Source organism: Elephas maximus, chromosome 1 (genome assembly GCF_024166365.1).
Source record: "Elephas maximus indicus isolate mEleMax1 chromosome 1, mEleMax1 primary haplotype, whole genome shotgun sequence".
NCBI lineage: Eukaryota > Metazoa > Chordata > Mammalia > Proboscidea > Elephantidae > Elephas > Elephas maximus.
The window spans coordinates 43,729,683-43,749,988 of record NC_064819.1 but is presented as its reverse complement, the minus strand read 5'-3'; the positions used below and the strand labels follow the sequence as shown (position 1 = coordinate 43,749,988).

At 42.3% G+C, this 20,306-nt stretch overlaps 2 protein-coding genes across 2 annotated transcripts in view; one reads left to right on the top strand and one right to left on the bottom strand.

Annotated features, from left to right (window-relative positions):
• Positions 1-1,145: 1,145 nt before the first annotated feature.
• LOC126058844 (tubulin beta chain-like) lies at positions 1,146-3,650 on the top strand. Its single transcript, XM_049854199.1, has 4 exons — positions 1,146-1,202; positions 1,267-1,374; positions 1,682-1,808; positions 2,560-3,650. Exons 1-4 carry the CDS (start codon positions 1,146-1,148, stop codon positions 3,648-3,650), a joined length of 1,383 nt encoding a protein of 460 aa, XP_049710156.1.
• A 9,167-nt stretch (positions 3,651-12,817) lies between these two features.
• The window catches only part of BPHL (biphenyl hydrolase like), a 41,573-nt gene continuing 34,084 nt past the window's right edge, over positions 12,818-20,306 (bottom strand). Inside the window, exon 7 of the mRNA XM_049875222.1 lies at positions 12,818-13,214. Within this exon, the coding sequence (XP_049731179.1) occupies positions 13,127-13,214 (88 nt within the window). The 3' untranslated portion in view covers positions 12,818-13,126. The remainder of the gene's footprint in view (positions 13,215-20,306) is intronic.

Sequence of the window (20,306 nt, the reverse complement as noted above, 5' to 3'; positions counted from 1 at the left end):
CTACCCTGTCCTATAGGGTCGCTATGAGTCAGAATTGACTAGATAGCAACGGGTTTGGCTTTGGCTTTTTTTTTTTTTGTGGTGCAGTGGTTAAGAGCTTGGCTGCAAACCAAAAGGTCGGCAGTTCAAATCCACCAGCCACTTCTTGGCAACCCTATGGGGCAGTTCTACTCTATCCTATAGGGTCGGTATGGGTCGGAAACAACTTGAGGACACCTAACAACAACAATGGCACTGTTCAGTAGAAATATAGCTCAAGCTGAGAATGTCAGCCACAGAGGTAATTTAAAATTTCCTAGTTGCTACATTTTAAAAACTTAAAAGAAACAAGTGAAATTAATATCAGAAATGTATTTTATTTAATAAATCCATCCCAAATATTATCATTTTGATATCTAATTAAAATAATTAGTAATGGAATCTTTTACATTCTTACAACTTACCGTCCACTGTCCATGAAACCAGGTAGTATTTTGCACTGACCAAAAATAAAACAACAAAAAAAAACACCAATGCCATGGAGTCGATTCCCTCTGACAGCACACCTCAGTTCGGACTGGCCACCTCTCAAGCGCTCACTAGCCCTGGATGGCCAGTGGCTGCCCTGTTGGACAGCATGCATGCCAGGTTTCTGTGAGCATGAGGTGACATCATGTGTGAGGCACAGTTACATGCGTTGACACACACGTGGCTATTACACCCCTGCCCCTGCCACAGACACACAGAATTTTCCACATTTAAGTTGCTTTTACGAGGATCCAAGAGTCTGAAGCCAACATCTGACAACCCCGTGTCCTTGAGGCCTCCCAAGCCCACCATGCTCCTTTTGCATGAAAGCTTTAAAAGCCGCCCATCCTGCAGCCTAGGTTCCCCGCTCCAGGGACCCGCCAGCTCTCCAGCCCCATCAGAATGGAAGGGAAACCAGGCACGGAGTCCAGATCCCCACCAGGATGCAGGGCCCCTTCGAGAGCAAGTGTAGGCCCCACTGAAAAACACAACCCTGGGCCCGGGGTCCCGGTCTTCAGCCCCTCCGGAGCTAACCCAGGTGGAACTGGAGATGCGGGGCAGCTTGGTCTCTCTCTCCCCTCCAGTCCACAGTGCATCCTTTGCTCCCAAGGGCCAGCAGCTTGCTCCGCAGAGGCACCATGCATGAGATCATGCACATCCAGAAAGGCCAGCGAGGCAGCCAGATTGGCGGCAAGGTGGGCCCTGAGCAATGTCGGGAGGTCACACTATCATGTCATTCCTTTTCCTTCTTTTTTTCAGTTTTGGGAGGTCATCAGTGATGAGCATGGTATCCACCCCACTGACAGTTACCATGGCGACAGTGACTTGCAGCTGGAGAGAATCAATGTCTACGACAATGAAGCTGCTGTTAATTATTTGAATGTTTTTTGTCTAATCAACCTTGCTTTCCATACTGTGGAAACATATTTGGAACACACTCTTGCATTCATTTTAATGCCAGCTGCTAAGAAATACACTTTATCATTCCTTAAGACTCCTGCATATTTGACATGGCTGGACATGCTAAGCATATCCTCTTTGAAAGCAGAAAAACTCTATACTCCTACATTCAGCTCAGCTGCTGGAATTTTCCCTGATGAACCCTGATGGGAAAGGCAGATGGGTGGGCCACAGCCTTTTGTGATCCCTTTGCTAGCCACAGCTCTAATTCCAGCTTTTGTCCTGTGCAGGTAACAAATACGTACCTCGGGCCATCCTGGTGGATCTGGAGCCTGGCACGATGGACTCAGTCAGGTCTGGGCCATCTGGCCAGATCTTCAGGCCAGACAACTTCGTCTTTGGTGCGTAGCCGTGATCAGTTGGAACTGACTAAATGATTTACCTTCTTCTCAAAACCATGAACACCACAATGCTGAGTGGTATGTGCTCAGGTGGATTGTGTGTCCACAGACATCCTGAGTCTTGGGCTCATCTGTCCAGTTCAAAGTGACTGCTCTCTGGCCACTCTCTATAGCTCAAAGAAAGATTTAGCTTGTGGTGAGCTGCCATAGTCTTCCCATTAAACCTCTGAAGGTTTAAGAATAAAGAAGAATGCAAAAGCTTCAGACAACTATAGTTCATAGGCTAGTGGTGATTTCAGAGGACCAATGACAACAGGTCATCGAAAGAGACCAAAGCCAAAAAAAAAAAAGAAAAGGTTAGGACCAGAAGTTGAGACAACTGCATAGAAACACTCTCTGCTGTCTGATCATCTTGTGCCTTCGCCCCTGCCTATTTAATTCTATATAACTCAGTATTTACATGAGGTCTTTGTCCTCTCTTCTTAAAATTAAAAGCAGCTGGGTTCATTAAACATCTCTGTTTTTTCAACTAATAGCCTCACGTATATGAAACTTGCTTTTTACTTTATTATGATCCCTGGTGTTTCTGAGGGTGAGTGAGAGCATCAAAAACTATTTCTCTAGGTAAAAAGGGGGCATCAAAAAGAACCTGCCACTCAAAGAATAGTCTCACTTTCTCTTCCAAAGTCAAATGACAGAATTCAGAGCTCCTTACATTTTAGTGTCTAATCTTCTGCTTTTCCTCTGGCAGGCCAGAGTGGTGCCGGCAATAACTGGGCAAAGGGCCACTACACAGAGGGAGCAGAGCTGGTGGACTCCGTGCTGGATGTGGTGAGGAAGGAGTCTGAGAGCTGTGACTGTCTCCAGGGCTTCCAGCTGACCCACTCGCTGGGGGGTGGCACGGGGTCCGGGATGGGCACGCTGCTCATCAGCAAGATCAGGGAGGAGTACCCCGACCGCATCATGAACACCTTCAGCGTTATGCCTTCTCCCAAGGTGTCAGACACCGTGGTGGAACCCTACAATGCCACCCTCTCTGTCCACCAGCTGGTGGAGAACACCGATGAAACCTACTCTATCGACAATGAGGCCCTGTATGATATATGTTTCCGCACCCTGAAACTGACCACCCCCACATATGGGGACCTCAACCACCTGGTGTCGGCCACCATGAGCGGGGTCACCACCTGCCTGCGTTTCCCAGGCCAGCTGAATGCAGACCTCCGCAAACTGGCCGTGAATATGGTGCCCTTCCCCCGGCTGCACTTCTTCATGCCCGGCTTTGCCCCCCTGACCAGCCGGGGCAGCCAGCAGTACCAGGCCCTGACCGTTCCTGAGCTCACCCAGCAGATGTTCGACTCCAAGAACATGATGGCTGCCTGCGACCCCCGCCATGGCCGCTACCTGACGGTGGCCGCCATCTTCCGGGGCCGCATGTCCATGAAGGAGGTGGACAAGCAGATGCTCAACGTGCAGAACAAGAACAGCAGCTACTTCGTGGAGTGGATCCCCAACAACGTGAAGACGGCCGTGTGCGACATCCCACCCCGCGGCCTCAAGATGTCCGCCACCTTCATCGGCAACAGCACGGCCATCCAGGAGCTGTTCAAGCGCATCTCCGAGCAGTTCACCGCCATGTTCCGGCGCAAGGCCTTCCTGCACTGGTACACGGGCGAGGGCATGGATGAGATGGAGTTCACCGAGGCCGAGAGCAACATGAACGACCTGGTGTCCGAGTACCAGCAGTACCAGGACGCCACGGCCCAGGAGGAGGAGAAGGGGGAGGGGAAGGGGGAGCATGTGTCCAATACATCGTGGTCTCTGTATTCTAACTTGGAATAAATTTTTTACTATTTTTTGAAGTATAAAGTTCCAGGGTTTAACAATTTTAGGAATAGCTTAGGATTTCTACTTGAGTGCTTTTAATTGCCTTCCTGCCTACAGGGTTGTTATGAGTTGGAATCAATTTGATGGCAAGGGGTCTGCTCTTTTGCTAAAGATAGATAAAAATACAGAATCTATAATATCCACTGGCCTAAAGGGGATCTTTTAAGAAGTGCATCAGGAACATAAAAAAAAAATTTTGTGTGTGTGCTTTAAGTGAAAGTTTAAAAACCAAGACAGTCTCTCATACAAAAACTTACATACACCTTGCTGTATACTCCTAGTTGCTCTCCCACTAATGAAACAGCACACTCCTTCCCTCCACACCCTGTTTTCATGTCCATTTGGCCAGCTTCTCTCCCCCTCTGCCCTGTCATCTCCCCTCCAGGCAGGAGCAGCCCACATAGTCTCATGTGTCTACTTGATCCAAGAAGATCATTCCTCACCAGTATCATTTTCTATCCCATAGCCCAGTCCAATCCCTGGATGAAGAGCTGGCTTTGGGAGTGGTTACTGTCTTGGGGCAACAAAGTCGGGGGTCCGTGATTTCTGGGGTCCTTCTATTCTCAGTCAGACCATTAAATCTGGCCTTTTTACGAGAATTTGAGGTCAGCGTCCCACTGGTCTCCTGCTCCTTCAGGGGTTCTCTGTTGTGTTCCCTGTCAGGGCAGTCTTTGGTTGTAGCCAGGCACCATCTAGTTTTTCTGGTCTCAGGCTGATGGAATCTATTTTTTATGTGGCCTTTTCTTTCTTCTTGGGCTCATAATTTGTGTCTTTGGTGTTCTTCATTCTCCTTTGCTCCAGGTGGGTTGAGACCAAACTGATGCATCGTAGATGGCCCCGTGCGAGTGTTTAAGGCCCCGGACGTCACTCTCCAAAGTGGGATGTAGAATGTTTTAATACATTTTATTATGCCAGTTGACTTAGCTGTCCCCTGAAACCATGGTCCCCAAACCCCTGCCCCTGATACATTGGCCTTCAAAGCGTTCAGTTTATTCAGGAAACTGCTTTTGGTTTAGTCCAGTTATGCTGACCTCTCCTGTATTGTGTGTTGCCTTTCCCTTTACCTAAAATAGTTCTTATCTACTATCTAATTAGTGAAAACCTCTCTCCTTTCCTCCCTCCCAGCTCTCATAACCATTAAAGAATATGTTCTTCTCTGTTTAAACTATTTTTCGAGTTCTTATAGCAGTGATCTCATATGATATTTGTCCTTTTGCAACTGATGAATTTCACCTAGCATAATGCCTTCCAGATTCCTCCAAGATATGAAATGTTTCACGGATTCATCATTGTTCTTTATCAATGCATAGTATTCCATTGTGTGAATATACCATAATTTATCCATTCATCCACTGATGGGCACTTAGTTTGCTTCCATCTTTTTGCTTCACAATGCTTCAGTGAGCACAGGTATGCATATATCTGTTTGTGTAAAGGCTCTTATATCTCTAGAATATATTCCAAGGAGTGGGATTGCTGGATCATATGGTAGTTCTATTTCTAACTTTTTAAGGAAGTGCCAAATCGATTTCCAAAGTGGTTATACCATATTACACTCCCACCAGCAGTGTATAAGTGTTCCAGTTTCTCCACAACCTCTCCAACATTTATTATTTTGTGTTTTTTGAATTAATGCCAGCCTTGTTGGAGTGAAATGGAATCTCATTGCATTTCTCCAATGGCTAATGATCGCGAACATTTCCTCATGTATCTGTTAGCTACCTGAATTTCTTCTTTAGTGAAGTGCCTGTTCATATCCTTTGCCCATTTTTTAATTTGGTTATTTGTCTTTTTGTAGTTGAATTTTTGCAGCATCATGTAGATTTTAGAGATCAGATGCTGATCAGAAATGTCATAGCTAAAAACTTTCCCAGTCTGAAGGTAATCTTTTTACTCTTTTGGTGAAGTCTTTGGATGAGCACAGGTGCTTGATTTTTAGGAGCTTCCAGTTATCTAGTTTCTCTTCTGCATTGTAAGTAATATTTTATATACTGTTTATGCCATGTATTAGGGCTCCTAGCATGTCCCTATTTTTTTTTCCAGATCTTTGTCATTTTAGATTTTATATTTAGGTCTTTGATCCATTTTGAATTAGTTTTTGGGCATGGTGTGAGGTATAGGTCTTGATTCTTTTTTCTGCAGATGGATATCCAGTTATGCCAGCACCATCTGTTAAAGAGACTGTCTTTTCCCCATTTAACTGACTTTGGGCCTTTGTCAAATATCAGCTGCTCATATGTGGACAGATTTATGTCTGGATTCTCAGTTCTGTTCCATTGGTCTATGTATCTGTTGTTGTACCAGTACCCGGCTGTTTTGACTACTGTGGTGGTAAAATAGGTTCTAAAATCAGGTGCAGTGAGGCCTCCCACTTTGTTCTTCCTTTTCAGTAATGCTTTACATATCCAGGGCCTCTTTCCCTCCCATATGAAGTTGGTGATTTCTCATCTCATTAAAAAATGGCATTGGGTGGATCAAAGACTAAAGTGATAAAGATCATGGAAGAAAAAATAGGGACGTTAGGAGCCCTAATACAAGGCATAAACAGAATACAAAACATTTCTAAAAATGATGAAGAGAAACCAGATAACTGGGAGCTCCTGAAAATCAAACACCTATGCTCATCTAAAGACTTCACCCAAAGAGTAAAAAGACCACCTACAGATTGGGAAAAAATTTTCAGCTATGACATCTCTGACCAGCGCCTGATCTCTGAAATCTATATGATTCTGTTAAAACTCAACCACAAGAAGACAAACAACCCAATTAAAAGTTGGGCAAAGGATATGAACACGCACTTCACTAAAGAAGATATTCAGGCGGCTAACAGATACAAAAAAAAAAAAAAAAATTTTTTTTTTTTTTTTTTAACAGATACATGAGAAAATGCTCTCGATCATTAGCCATTAGAGAAATGCAAATTAAAACTACGATGAGATTCCATCGCACTCCAACAAGGCTGGCATTAATCCAAAAAACACAAAATAATAAATGTTGGAGAGGCTGCGGAGAGATTGGAATTCTTATACACTGCAGGTGGGAATGTAAAATGGTACAACACTTTGGAAATCTATCTGGCGTTTCCTTAAAAAGTTAGAAATAGAACTACCGTACAACCCAGAAATCCCACTCCTTGGAATATATCCTAGAGAAATAAGAGCCTTCACACGAACAGATATATGCACACCCATGTTTATTGCAGCTCTGTTTACAATAGCAAAAAGATGGAAGCATCTAAGGTGTCCATCGACAGATGAATGGATAAATAAATTACAGTATATTCACACAACGGAATACTACGCATCGATAAAGAACAGTGATGAATCTGTGAAACATTTCATAACATGGAGGAACCTGGAAGGCATTATGCTGAGTGAAATCAGTCAGATGCAAAAGGACAAATATTGTATAAGACCACTATTATAAGATCTTGAAAAATAGTTTAAACTGAGAACACATTTCTTTTGTGGTTACAAGAGGGGGGAGGGAGGGAGAGGGTTATTTACGGATTAGATAGTAGATAAGAACTACTTTAGGTGAAGGGAAGGACAACACTCAATACAGGGAAGGTCAGCTCAACTGGACTGGACTAAAAGCAAAGAAGTTTCGTGAATAAACTGAATGCTTCAAAGGTCAGCGGAGCAAGGACGGGGGTTTGGGGACTGTGGCTTCAGGGGACATCTAAGTCAATTGGCAAAATAAATTCTATTAAGAAAACATTCTGCATCCCACTTTGAAGTGTGGCGTCTGGGATCTTAAATGCTATCAAGCGGCCATGTAAGATGCATCAATTGGTCTCCACCCACCGGGATCAAAGGAGAATGAAGAACACCAAGGTCACAAGGTAATTATGAGCCCAAGAGACAGAAAGGGCCACATGAACCAGAGACTTACATCATCCTGAGACCAGAAGAACTAGATGGTGCCCGGCCACAACCGATGACTGCCCTGACAGGGAGCACGACAAAGAACCCCTGAGGGAGCAGGAGATCAGTGGGATGCAGACCCCAAATTCTCATAAAAAGACCGGACTTAATGGTCTGACTGAGACTAGAAGAATCCTGGCCGTCATGGTCCCCAAACCTTCTGTTGGCCCAGGACAGGATCCATTCCCGAAGACAACTCATCAGACATGGATTGGACTGGGCAATGGGTTGGAGAGAAATGCTGATGAGGAGTGGGCTGCTTGTATCAGGTGGACACTTGAGACTGTGTTGGCGTCCCCTGTCTAAAGGGGAGATGGGAGGGTAGAGAGGTTTAGAAACTGGCAAAACAGTCACAAAAGGAAAGACTGGAGGGAGCGAGTGGGCTGGCTCATTGGGGGGTGAGTGAATGGGAGTGTGTATGTAAGTTCATATGTGAGAGACTGACTTGATTTGTAGACCTTCGCTTAAGGCACAATAAAAATTATTTTTAAATAATGGCATTGGAGTTTGGATTGGAATTGTGTTGTGCCTATAGATGCCTTTTGGTAGAATAGACATTTTTACAATGTTACATCTATCCATGAGCGAGGTGTATTTTTCCACTTATGTAGCTCTCTTTTAGTTTCTTGCAGTAGTGTCTTGTAGTTTTCTTTGTATAGGTCTTTTATGTCTCTGGTAAGATTTATTCCTAAGTATTTTATCTTCTTGGGGGCTACTGGAAATGGTATGGATTTGGTAATTTCCTCTTGTTCCTTTTATTGGTGTAGAGGAATCCAACTGATTTTTGTATGTTTATCTTGTATCTTGATACTCTGCTGAACTCTCCTATTAGATTCAGTAGTTTTCTTGAGGATTCTTTAGGGTTTCTGTGTGTAAGATCATGTCATCTGCAAAAGGAGATACTTTCACTTCTTCCTTACCAGTCTGGATGCCCGTTATTTCTTTATCTAGCCTAACTGCTCTGGCTAGGACCTCCAGCACAATGTCCAATAAGATAAAGGGCATCCTTGTCTGGTTCCCGATCTCAAGGGGAATGATTTTAGACTCTCTCCATTTAGGATGATGTTGGCTATTGGCTTTGTATAAATGTCCTTTATTATGTTGAGGAATTTTCCTTCTATTCCTATTTTGGTGAGAGTTTTTATCATGAATGGGTATTGAACTTTGTCAAATGCCTTTTCTGCATCAATTGATAAGATCATGTGGTTCTTGTATTTTGTTTTATTTACATGATGGATTACATTGTTTTTCAATGTTGAACCATCCTTGCATACCTGATATGAATCCCACCTGGTCATGGTGAATTATTTTTTTGATATGTTGTTGGGTTCTATTGGCTAAAATTTTGTTGAGGATTTTTGCATTTAAGTTCATGATTCTACTTTTATGGCCTTATGGTCAGAGAAGATGCTTTGTAGTATTTTGATGTTTTGGATCCTGCTAAGGTTTGCTTTATGGCCTAATATGTGGTCTATTCTAGAGAATGTTCCATGTGCACCGGAAAAGAAAGTATACTTGGCTGCTGTTGGGTGGAGTGTTCTGTTTGTGTCTATGAGGTCAAGTTGGTTGATTGTGGCTTTTAGATCTTCCATGTGTTTACTGAGCTTCTTTCTGGATGTTCTGTCCTTCACCAAAAGTGGTGTTTTGAACTCTCCTTTAATATATATATATATTTTTAATATATTTGTGGAGCTGCCTTTCTCACTTTTCAATGCTGTTAGAGTTTGTTTTATGTATCTTGCAGCCCTGTCATTGGGTGCATATATATTTAATATAGTTATGTCCTTCTGGTATATTGTCCCTTTAATCATTATATAGTGTCCTCCCTTATCCTTTCTGATGGATTTACCTTTAAAGTCTATTTTGGCAGAAATTAATAGTGCCACTTCTGCTCTTTTTTGATTTTTCTTTGCTTGATATATTTTTTTCCATCCTTTGAGTTTTTGTTTCTGTCTCTAAGATGTGTCTCTTGTAGGCAGCATATAGATGGATTTTTTTTTTAATCCATACTGCCACTCTCTATCTCTTTATTGGTGGATTTAGTCCATTTACATTCAGCATAATTATGGATAGGTAAGAGTTTAGTGCTGTGATTTTGATGTCTTTTTTTATGTGTTGTTGACAGTTTCTTTTTCCCACTTAATTTTTTGTGCTGAGTAGTTTATATATTGTCTTTTTCTCATTCGTTGAAGTTGATTTTGTTTCTGCTGAGTCCCTATTTTTTTTCTTGTATTTTGATGAGTAGCATTGTTAGTCTCCTTTGTGGTTACCTTAATATTTACCCCTATTTTTCTAAGTTTAAACCTAACTTTTATTTCTTTATATTGCCTTGTCTTCCTATCCATACCAAAGATCTGTGACTACATTTCTACGTCTCTCTTCGTTTTAATGTTGTCTTCTTTTACATAATGACATCACTTTCCCTGTTTTGAGAGTTTTTTACCTTGCTTTATTTTTGTGATTTCCCTATCTGGGTTGACATCTGATTGCTCTGTCCAGTGTTCAAGTCTTGGGTTGATATCTGATAGTATTGATTTTCCAACCAGAGAACTCCCTTTAGTATTTCTTGTAGTTTTGGTTTGGTTTTTACGAGTTCCCTAAACTTCTGTTTATCTGGAAATGTCCTAATTTCTCCTTCAGATATGAGACAGTTTTGCTGGATATATGATTCTCGGCTGGCAATTTTTTTCCTTCAGTGCTTTATGTAAGTCATCCCACTGCCTTCTTGCCTGCATGGTTTCTGCTGAGTAGTCTTGATCTTATTCTTATTGACTCTCATGTGTAGGTGACTTTTCGTTTATTCCTAGCTGCTCTTAAAATTCTTCTTTATCTTTGGTTTTGGCAAGTTTGATTATGTCTTGGTGACTTTCTTTTGAGATCTACCTTATGTGGAGTTTCGACGAGTATCTTGGATAGATATCTTCTCATCTTTCATGACATCAGGGAAGTTTTCTGCCAACAAATCTTCAACAAGTCTCTCTGTAGTTTCTGTTATCCCTGTTCTGGTACTCCAATCACTCCTAAGTTATTTCTCCTGATAGAGTCCACATGATTCTTAGGGTTTCTTCATTTTTTTTTAATTCTTTTATCTGATTTTTCTTCAAATATATTGGTGCCAAGTGCCTTATCTTCAGTCTCCCTAAGACCACTTGCTTAATTCTGCTCCTCTGACTTTCTATCGTGTTGTCTAATTCTTTAATTGTATTGTTAATCTTCTGAATTTCTGATTGCTGTCTCTCTACGGATTCTTGCAGCTTATTAAATTTTTCATGTTCTTGAGTAACATTTTTAATTTCTTCAACTGCTTTATCTGTGTGTTCCTTGGCTTGTTCTGTGTTTTGCCTGATATCCTTCCTGATGTCTTGAAGGGTGCTGTATATTAATCTTTTGTATTCTGCATCCGGTAATTCCAGGAAGGCACCTTCATCCAGGAGATCCCTTGATTCTGTTTTCAGAGCTTGTTGATCTCAATTTATGTGATTTGATACTGTTGTCTCCATGCCAACTATAAGTTATTGTATTAGTTTGCTTACTATATCCTAGCTTCTTGCTTTGTTTTGTTTTGAAATCCAAATAGGTTGCTTGAGTGAGCTAGCTTATTTTCACCTTTGAAGCTCTGATGTCCTGTCACCAGATGGCTAGAGCTGTTATCAAGTATATCAGCCTAGGAGTCCATTCAATTTTCTTGTATGGATTCAGCTCAGGTGTCCAGGTAGTTGGTCATCAAGTGTGTGGTACAGGCTCTGTGCTACAGTCTTAGAGGGGCAAGGGGGATTGGTGTAGGTACCAGTATCTGCTTGCAGCAGGAGGTCATGCTTTGAACAAGGCAGGGGGCTGACAACTGTCCCCCGAGTGTCTGTGAGGAAAGTGTGTCCCTGTTCCCTAGAGTGCACAGGTGGGTGGGTTCTGCAGACAGACCTTGGGCACCCAATGCTTTTGGTTGTAAGGACTGGGAGGTACCATTTATCTTTGTACCCCTGTCATGGGCAGCTGGATGACCTGAGTGGAGCCACCAGTCCTTAGGCCCCTGATGTGGGTAGGTGAGGATAAGAACCCTGTTTAATAGGCAAAGTGGTGTCAAACATCAAACACCCACCTCTCCACCAAACGCTGAAACCATTGTGGTCTGCCAACAAGGGCCTATTCTCCTGAAAGAGGCCCACAGAGGCCCATGCAGAGGCAAAAGCTATTCTAAGTCCATGGACCTTTTATGCCTGGACTGGAGCCACTTCTGCCCTGAGCTTCCCAGGTTAGTGGAGCTGGCAGATTATCTTTTCCCCAGTTGTGAATTTATTCCAAGACTGGGAGAATGGCTCAGGACACGTAACAGGACCTATCTCAGGCCCAGGGAAATCGACAGTCACTGAAGCCAGCTTCGGGGCTGGAAAAAAAACAAAACCAAACTCAGTGCTGTCAAGTCAATTCCGACTCACAGCAACCCTATAGGACAGAGTGGAACTGCTCCAGAGAGTTTCCAAGGAGCGCCTGGCGGATTCGAACTGCCGACCCTTTGGTTAGCAGCCGTAGCACTTAACCACTATGCCACCAGGGTTTCAGGGCTGGGGGGCGCCGTAAAATACATGGAAGTACTTAGCTTTTACCGAGAACACTGTTCTTCTCTGGACTGGAGGTGTGAGTAGGTTGTGTGGCTGGCTGTTTCTCACTGAGGATGGTACCGCCAGCCCGCCATCAGTGCTCCTGGGAATGGTGCCTGAGGGATCCCAGCGATTCAGGTCCGGCAACTCCTCTCTACTTCTGAACCATCTTTCCTCCCACCTCCGCCACTCTGTTTTCTAACTTCGCCTTTGGTGTTCAGGTCTCCTAGCTTGTCATAAATGTAATCGTTTCACTTGTTTTGGGGGGGTCTTTGTTGTAAGCTGGTTCACCAGAAGTGTCTGACTACTCTGCCATCTTGGCCCTGCCTCTAAAAAACAAAATTAAAAAAAATAAAAAAAGTGAACGAGGTGTGAAGACTGATTTGGGGATAAAGCAAACTCACTCCCTTATTTGCTGTAGCTCCAGGTACACTATTGGTTTATAGAGTGAGGAACTTATTTAAGGATTTTCTTCTACTGTTTTTGTCCTTGAGGTTATAAATATAATAAAAAGGTGAATGCTTATATTTCTCAGATAAAAGGTACAGTGTAAGTTCAAGGTGTCCTAAAAGAGCAGTTAGGAACACTGCATATGCTCTACTGAAAAGAATTTATTTGAAAGTAAAACAAATCATGGTAGGAATACATTTTTTAAGACAATGATAGAAATTTACAACTTGGTGTTAAAAATCAGACTTAATTTTTGTAGCTATTAAAACTAGAGAATGTTCTCAATATGTCCTTATTCTTTCTTGCTTTTACAGCGATCCACATTTGATCAGTAGTAGTCTGAGGTGGGTGAACTCAGGTGGGACTCGGGTGGGATTTTAAAGGCAAAGATCACAGGCAATGACATGATCAAGGCTCCATGCCAAGCAATCACCAGGTCTCAAAACTTCTCAAGGGTATTTCACTGTAGGAAGTCTTCCACTAAGTTGTTGAATTCATTTGCAAAACGTAAATGCAGGTTGTGCTTTCCTTCAGGCATTAGATGCAACCTAATAGCAAAACAGAGCTTTTGATCAATGACACATCATTTAAAAACCTCTTACCCTCCCCATTTCATGAAAATCTAAAGTGAAGAGCTGTTCCCCACCCCCTCTTTTTCACGACTAGTATTGGGGAGAATACTTAAGTTGTATAAACCTGACATGAATACAGACTTAGGGAAGCCCCCAATGAAAGCCTCTGGGTCTTATGAACAACCAGTAGGTTGGATGTAAGGCCTTTCACTCAATAATAACACAACACACACACTGTATTTGGAGCTGCATCATGGTTGAAAAGGATGTGATTTTGTGGTTACTTTACGAAAAATCCAATTTTAGCAAAACTGATTTTAAGAAAGAAGGTTGGGAAGATGATTAAAAAAAGTAATGTGCAGAATCCACTGGATTGGGGTTGGTGAGTTTCTTGGAATATCTAGTGGGGAAACCCAAACCAGAGTCACAACCACCACTGACTTGCTGTTTGAGGTTCCAAACCAGCTTATTTCTGCAAAGTAGCATTTTTAGTGTGGAACACTGGACAGGCTGCAGACATGTGTCCTTGAGCTGTGGGCCCTTTGGTCACTTGTGTGGCTAGTGTGTCTTTTGTTGCCAACCTCACTGTCATCATAAGGCTTCTTCCTTCCAATAGGATTTTGGTCAAATTCGACTGGTCTGCATTTTCTTTCAGTTCTACATTTTATTAGCTATAAAAGCTCAGCAATAATAAAAGTTTAAAACAAAGCTTCTAGGATAAAAGTATAAGTTCAAGCTATTTTGTCCACAATACAACTGGACATTAAAATGCCAGTTACTGTATTTCCTCACTCTCTGATCTCTTAAAGACTGGAGCTGAGAGCTCCAGAGCCTCCACGAGCCTCTGGAGGACTCGCAGGGAAAGAGGCTTCCTGGGAATATGCAGGCTTCTTCCAACTCAGCCAATGGGGAGAGGAGGAGGATATATTGCTGGCATCTTTCAGAGACCATTGGGGTACCATTAGTAATAAACAGAAGATTCTAAATTCAATATTAATGCTGTTCAGAAAGAAGGATGAGTGGCACCAACACCAAAGTTAGGACCCTGGTTGCTCTACACAAGGACAGACCTTGCAAGGAAGCTCAAAGCCTCCGTTTTTAGGAGTCAGAAAAGAATCAACAGCCAAAGATGCTGAAAGGTCACAGAGGGGCATGCCTAGGCTCAGTTGCATCCCCTAATTTGCACTAAGTTGGATTCCAAGGCAGGAGCCCCGACCCGCCAAGCTTTAAGTCCTGTGGGGGTGTCCAGTACAGAAGAGGAGCCACCAGCTGGGGGCCCCTTCCTTGGCTGCCCATAGCACTCTTCCTATCATAATCTCAAGACCCCAGGAAAATGAAAATGAGCTCCCCTTCATTACAGATGTGGGAGACCCCTTTCTGAGGCATCCTTCAGAACTGCACTGGACTAGGACAGACAGATGTACAGATGACGGTATGAAATTTACTCTTCTCCTTGGTCCCATGCTGGTCATCTCAAGGTCCTAAGTACACCTCCCTCCTTTAGGTCTGATGTGCATTCCTTGTTGGCAACAGTAATCACCATAAAAAAAAAAAAAATCACCATAGGCAGGCATAAATACCTAGCCGTGAAGGCAACGTAACTACTCTGTTGGTGACTGAGATTCTCACCCAAATAACAGAAGGATCTCATCGTATGCTCCTGGAGAGTGGTTTTCAAACAATCACATCCTCCAGGAAGTATAGGGGCTTTGTTTTATGTTTTGGACTTCTGCATAGGAGTTAAGGAGCCCTGGTGGCACAGTGGTTAAGCGCTCAGCTGCTAACCAATAAGGTTGGGAGTTTGAACCCACCGGCTGCTCTGTGGGAGAAAAGAACAAGTGATCTGCTCCCATAAAGATCACAGCCTTTGAAATCCTATGGGGCAGTTCAACTGTGTCCTACATAGCCACTGTAAGTTGGAATTCACTCAATGGCAATGAGTTTGTTTTTTGGGGTTTACACAGGAGTGTTTTTTTTTTTAGGTCTGCTGAACAATTCTGTCCTTTATCTGGCCTTATTCTGAGTGAGAAGACAGTTTGGTATTGTTTCATACATGGTATCCATTTGTTAGCAAATTCTTTGAAGGGGTAGACTGTCTTTAAGTTTAATTATAAATTATAGGTTTAATTATAAATGTCCTTGACAACAAATATCAAGTTCCTTGGAAGCTTGCTCCATGGCTGAGTTGCTTCCATATTGTTGGATGGCTTGGTACGCAGAATCGCATTAGGATTCTGGTGCTCAAGGAATCCATCTTCCTTTTGTGGGTTCCAAATAAGCCAACAATGTTCTAGGCAGGCACATGCCCAACATGAAGGGCTGTTCTAGCTGAGGGAGGTGGTAGGTGGGAAATGCAACCATTCTTAGAAAATCAGCGCTAACAACACTATGCCCTCAGCCCACTGTTTCAAAGAATATTGCTATAAGAAACTTATCTTCCATAAAATAGTCTACCAGAATAATTAACATCTGAACGGTAAGGGGTAAAAAAAAAAAAAAAGGGTGTGTTTTTCTCCCATACTGATGCATTCTGTGGCTAGGAGATGGATCTGGAACAAAAAAAACAAACCTGTTGCCATCGAGTCGATTCCGACTCATAGCGACCCTATAAGATAGAGGAGAACTGCCCCATAGGGTTTCCAAGGAGTGCCTGGTGGATTTGAACTGCTGACTGTTTGGTTAGCAGTCGTAGCTCTTAACCATTATACCACCAGGGTTTCAGAATATCTAAATTAAGCTCTTCACAGCCCGACTTTATTGAATCTAGTTCTTTAACGGAACACATTACATTTACTACAAGTGTCAGAGTGCAAAAACCTGGTGTTTCTGAAGCTAGAAGACAATAAGATCATCAAGTAAATTTACCCAGGCATCTTACCATCATATTAAAATAAGAGTATGTTTATGAGAGGCAGCTGTGCTGTAGGGGAATTGTATTATATCTAAAGAAAGAATCTAGGATCTGTCATTTACTAGTTATGCAACCTTGGAAGGTTACTTAACATCTCTCAGTCTTGACTCATCTGTAAAACGGGATAATGATGTATATTCATAAATTTGTTTTAGGGGTAATTAGACATTGTGTGTAAAATGTGTGTAAAAATGCTATATGGATATAGGAATTATAAAGGTGTATGGTGTTGGAAACCCTGGTGGCATAGTGGTTAAGTGCTACATCTGCTAACTAAGAGGTCGGCAGTTCAAATCTGCCAGGCGCTCCTTGGAAACTCTATGGGGCAGTTCTACTCTGTCCTATAGGGTTGCTATGAGTCAGAATTGACTCGACGGCAGTGGGGTTTTTTATGGTGTTGCTGCTGTAAAGTGCTGTCAAGTTGGTTCTGACTCATAGCGACTCCATGTACAACAGAAAGAGACACTGCCCGGTCCTGCACCATACTCGTAATCATTGCCATGTTTGAGCCCATTGTTGCAGCCACTGTGTCCGGTCCATCTCATTGAGGGTCTTCCTCTTTTTCGTTGACTCTCTACTTTACCAAACATGATGTCTTTCTCCAGGGACTGGCCTCTCCTGATCAAATATCCAAAGTATGTTAGACAAAGCCTCACCATTCCTTCCTCACTTCTAAGGAGTATTCTGGCTGTACTTCTTCCAAGACAGACTTGTCTGTTCTTCTGGCAGTCCATTGTATTTGATATTCTTCACCAACACCATAATTCAAATGCATCAATTCTTCTTGGTCTTCCTTATTCATTGTGTAGCTTCCACATGCATATAAGGTGATTGAAAATATCATGTCTTGGGTCAGGTGGCCTTAGTCCTCAAAGTGACATCTTTGCTTTTTAACATTTTAAAGAGGTCTTTTGCAGCAGATTTGCCCAATGTAATACATCCTTTGATTTCTTGACTGCTATTTCTATTGGCATTGATTGTGGATCCAAGTAAAATGAAATCCTTGACAACTTCATTATTTTCTCCATTTACCATGATGTGGCTTATTGGTTCAGTTGTTGAGGTATAATCCATACTGAAGGCTGTCATCTTTGATCTTCATCAGTAAGTGCTTCAAGTCCTCTTCACCTTCAGCAAACAAGATTGTGTCATCCAAATATCTCAGGTTGTTAATGAATCTTCCTCCAAACTTAATGCAATGTTCTTCTTCACAAAGTCCAGCTTCTTGGATTATTTGCTCAGCGTTCAGATTGAATAAATATGGTGAAAGGATACAACCCTGATGCACACCTTTTCTGATTTTAAACCATGCAATATTCCCTTGTTCTGTTCAAACGACTGCTTCGTGGTCTATGTGCAGGTTCTGCATGAACACAATTAAGTGTTCTGGAATTTCCATTCTTTGTAATGTTATCCATAATTTGGTATGATCCACACAGTTGAATGCCTTTGCATAGTCAATAAAACACAGGTAAACATCTTTCTGGTATTCTTTGCTTTCAGCCAAGATCCAGCTGGCACCAACAATGATATCCCTTGTTTCACGTCCTCTTCTGAGTCCAGCTTGAATTTCTGGCAATTCCTTGTCAATGTACTGCTGCAACCATTTTTGAATTATCTTCAGTATAATTTTACTTGAGTATGATATTAATGATATTGATCAATAACTTCCACATTCTGTTGGATCACCTTTCTTTGGAATGAGCACGTGTATAGATCTCTTCCAGTTAGCTGGACAGGGAGCTGTCTTCCAAACTTCTTGGCATAGACAAGTGAGCGCTTTCAGCATTGCATCCATTTGTTGAAACATCTCAATTGATATTCTGTCAACTGCTGGCATCTTTTCGCCAATGCCTTCAGTGCAGCTTGGACTTGTCCCTTCAGTACCATCGGTTTATGATAGTAGTATTTTATTGTAAAATAAGAAGCGTTTTTCTCACATTAAAAATTCTCAGAAAGTTTGTTGTTAAAATACGTCATAGAACAGTATAAGTAGGAAGTAGTGGGACTGTTTCTGTGCCTACATTCTCTGCGGGATGGCGGGGGGAGCTTTGAAGAAGGACCATCACAAGTCATGTGAAGCAATGCTGGCACTTCGGAGGCACTGGTTAGTAGAGGGAGACAGGAAGGGAGGGCGGGCAGACACATTTTCTCAGGTGCTGGTAAAGCCAGTTTCAAAAGAATTCGGTCAAATTCCAAAGACGTCCTAAGTAATGGCTGCATCTCTAGAATGAACACATAGTCTCTGAAGGCTCAATGCTCACTTTTATGCTTATTTTCTGTTAGGTGTCATCGAGTCAGTTCTGACTCACAGCGATCCTATGTACCAGAGAACGAAACACTGACCAGTCCTGTGCCATCCTTACAATCGTTGTTAAGCTTGAGCCCATTGTTGCAGCCACTGTATCAATCCATCTCGTTGTGGATCTTCCTCTTTTCTGCTGACCCTGTACTTTACCAAACATGATGTCCTTCTCCAGGGACTGATCCCTCCTGACAACATGTCCAAAGTATATAAGACGCAGTCTTGCCATCTTTGCTTCTAAGGAGCATTCTGGTTCTACTTCTTCCAAGATAGATCTGTTTGTTCTTTTATCAGTCCATGGTATATTCAATATTCTTCACCAATACTACAATTCGAAGGTGTCGATTCTTCTTCGGTCTTCCTTATTCATTGCCCAGCTTTCAAATGCATATGATGCGACTGAAAATACCATGGCTTGGGTTAGGCGCACCTTAGTCCTCAAAGTGACATCTTTGCTTTTCAACACTTTAAAGAGGTCAGTTGCAGCAGATTTGCCCAATGCAATGTGTCTTTTGATTTCTTGACTGCTGCTTCCATGGCTGTAGATTGTGGATCCCAGTAAAATGAAATCCTGGACAACTTCCATGTTTTCTCCGTTTATCATGATGTTGCTCATTGGTCCAGTTGCGAGGATTTTTGTTTTCTTTATGTTGAGGTGTAATCCATACTGAAGGTCTTTGTTCCTCATTAGTAAGTGCTTCAAGTCCTCTTCACTTTCAGCAAGCAAGGTTGTGTCATCTGCATAACACAGGTTGTTAATAAGTTTTCCTCCAATTCTGATGCCCTGTTCTTCTTCATATAGTCCAGCTTCTCAGATTATTTGCTCAGCATACAGATTGAACAGGTATTGTGAAAGGATACAACCCTGACGCACACCTTTCTTGACTTTAAACCACTCAGTATTCCCTTGTTCTGTCCAAACAACTGCCTCTTGATCTACGTACAGGTTCCTCATGAGCAAAATTAAGTGTTTTGGAATTCCCATTCTTCACAATGTTATCCATAGTTTGTTATGACCCACACAGTCGAATGCCTTTGCACAGTCAATAAAACACAGGTAAACATCCATATTCTCTGCTTTCAGCTAGGATCCACCTGACCTCAGCAACAATCTCCCTGGTTCCATGTCCTATTCTGAAACCTGCCTGAACTTCTGGCAGTTCCCTGTCGATATACTGCTGCAGCTGCTTTTGAGTGATCTTCAGCAAAATTTTGCTTGCATGTGATATTAATGATATTGTTCGATAACTTCTGCATTCGGTTGGATCACCTTTCTTGGGGGTAGGCATAAATACAGATCTCTTCCGGTTGGCTGGTCAGGTAGCTGTCTTCCAAATTTCTTGGCATAGACGAGTGAGCACTTCCAGCACTGCATCTGTTTGTTGAAACATCTCAATTGATATTCCATCAATTCCCGGAGCCTTGTTTTTCGCCAATGCCTTCAGTGCAGTTGGACTTCTTCCTTCAGTACCATTGGCTCCTGATCATATGCTACCTCTTGAAATGGTTGAACGTTGACTAATTCTTTTTTGGTATAATGACTCTGTGTATTCCTTCCATCTTCTTTTGATGCTTCCTGCATCATTTAATATTTTCCCCATAGAATCCTTCACTATTGTAACTCGAGGCTTGAATTTTTTCTTCAGTTCTTTTGGCTTGAGAAACGCTGAGCGTGTTCTTCCCTTTTGGTTTTCTATCTCCAGCTCTCTGCACATGTCATGGTAATACTTTGTCTTCTAGAACCACCCTTTGAAATCTTCTGTTCAGTTCTTTTTCTTCATCATTTCTTCCTTTTGCTTTAGCTGTTTAATGTTCGAGAGCAAGTTTGAGAGTCTCCTCTGACATCCATCTT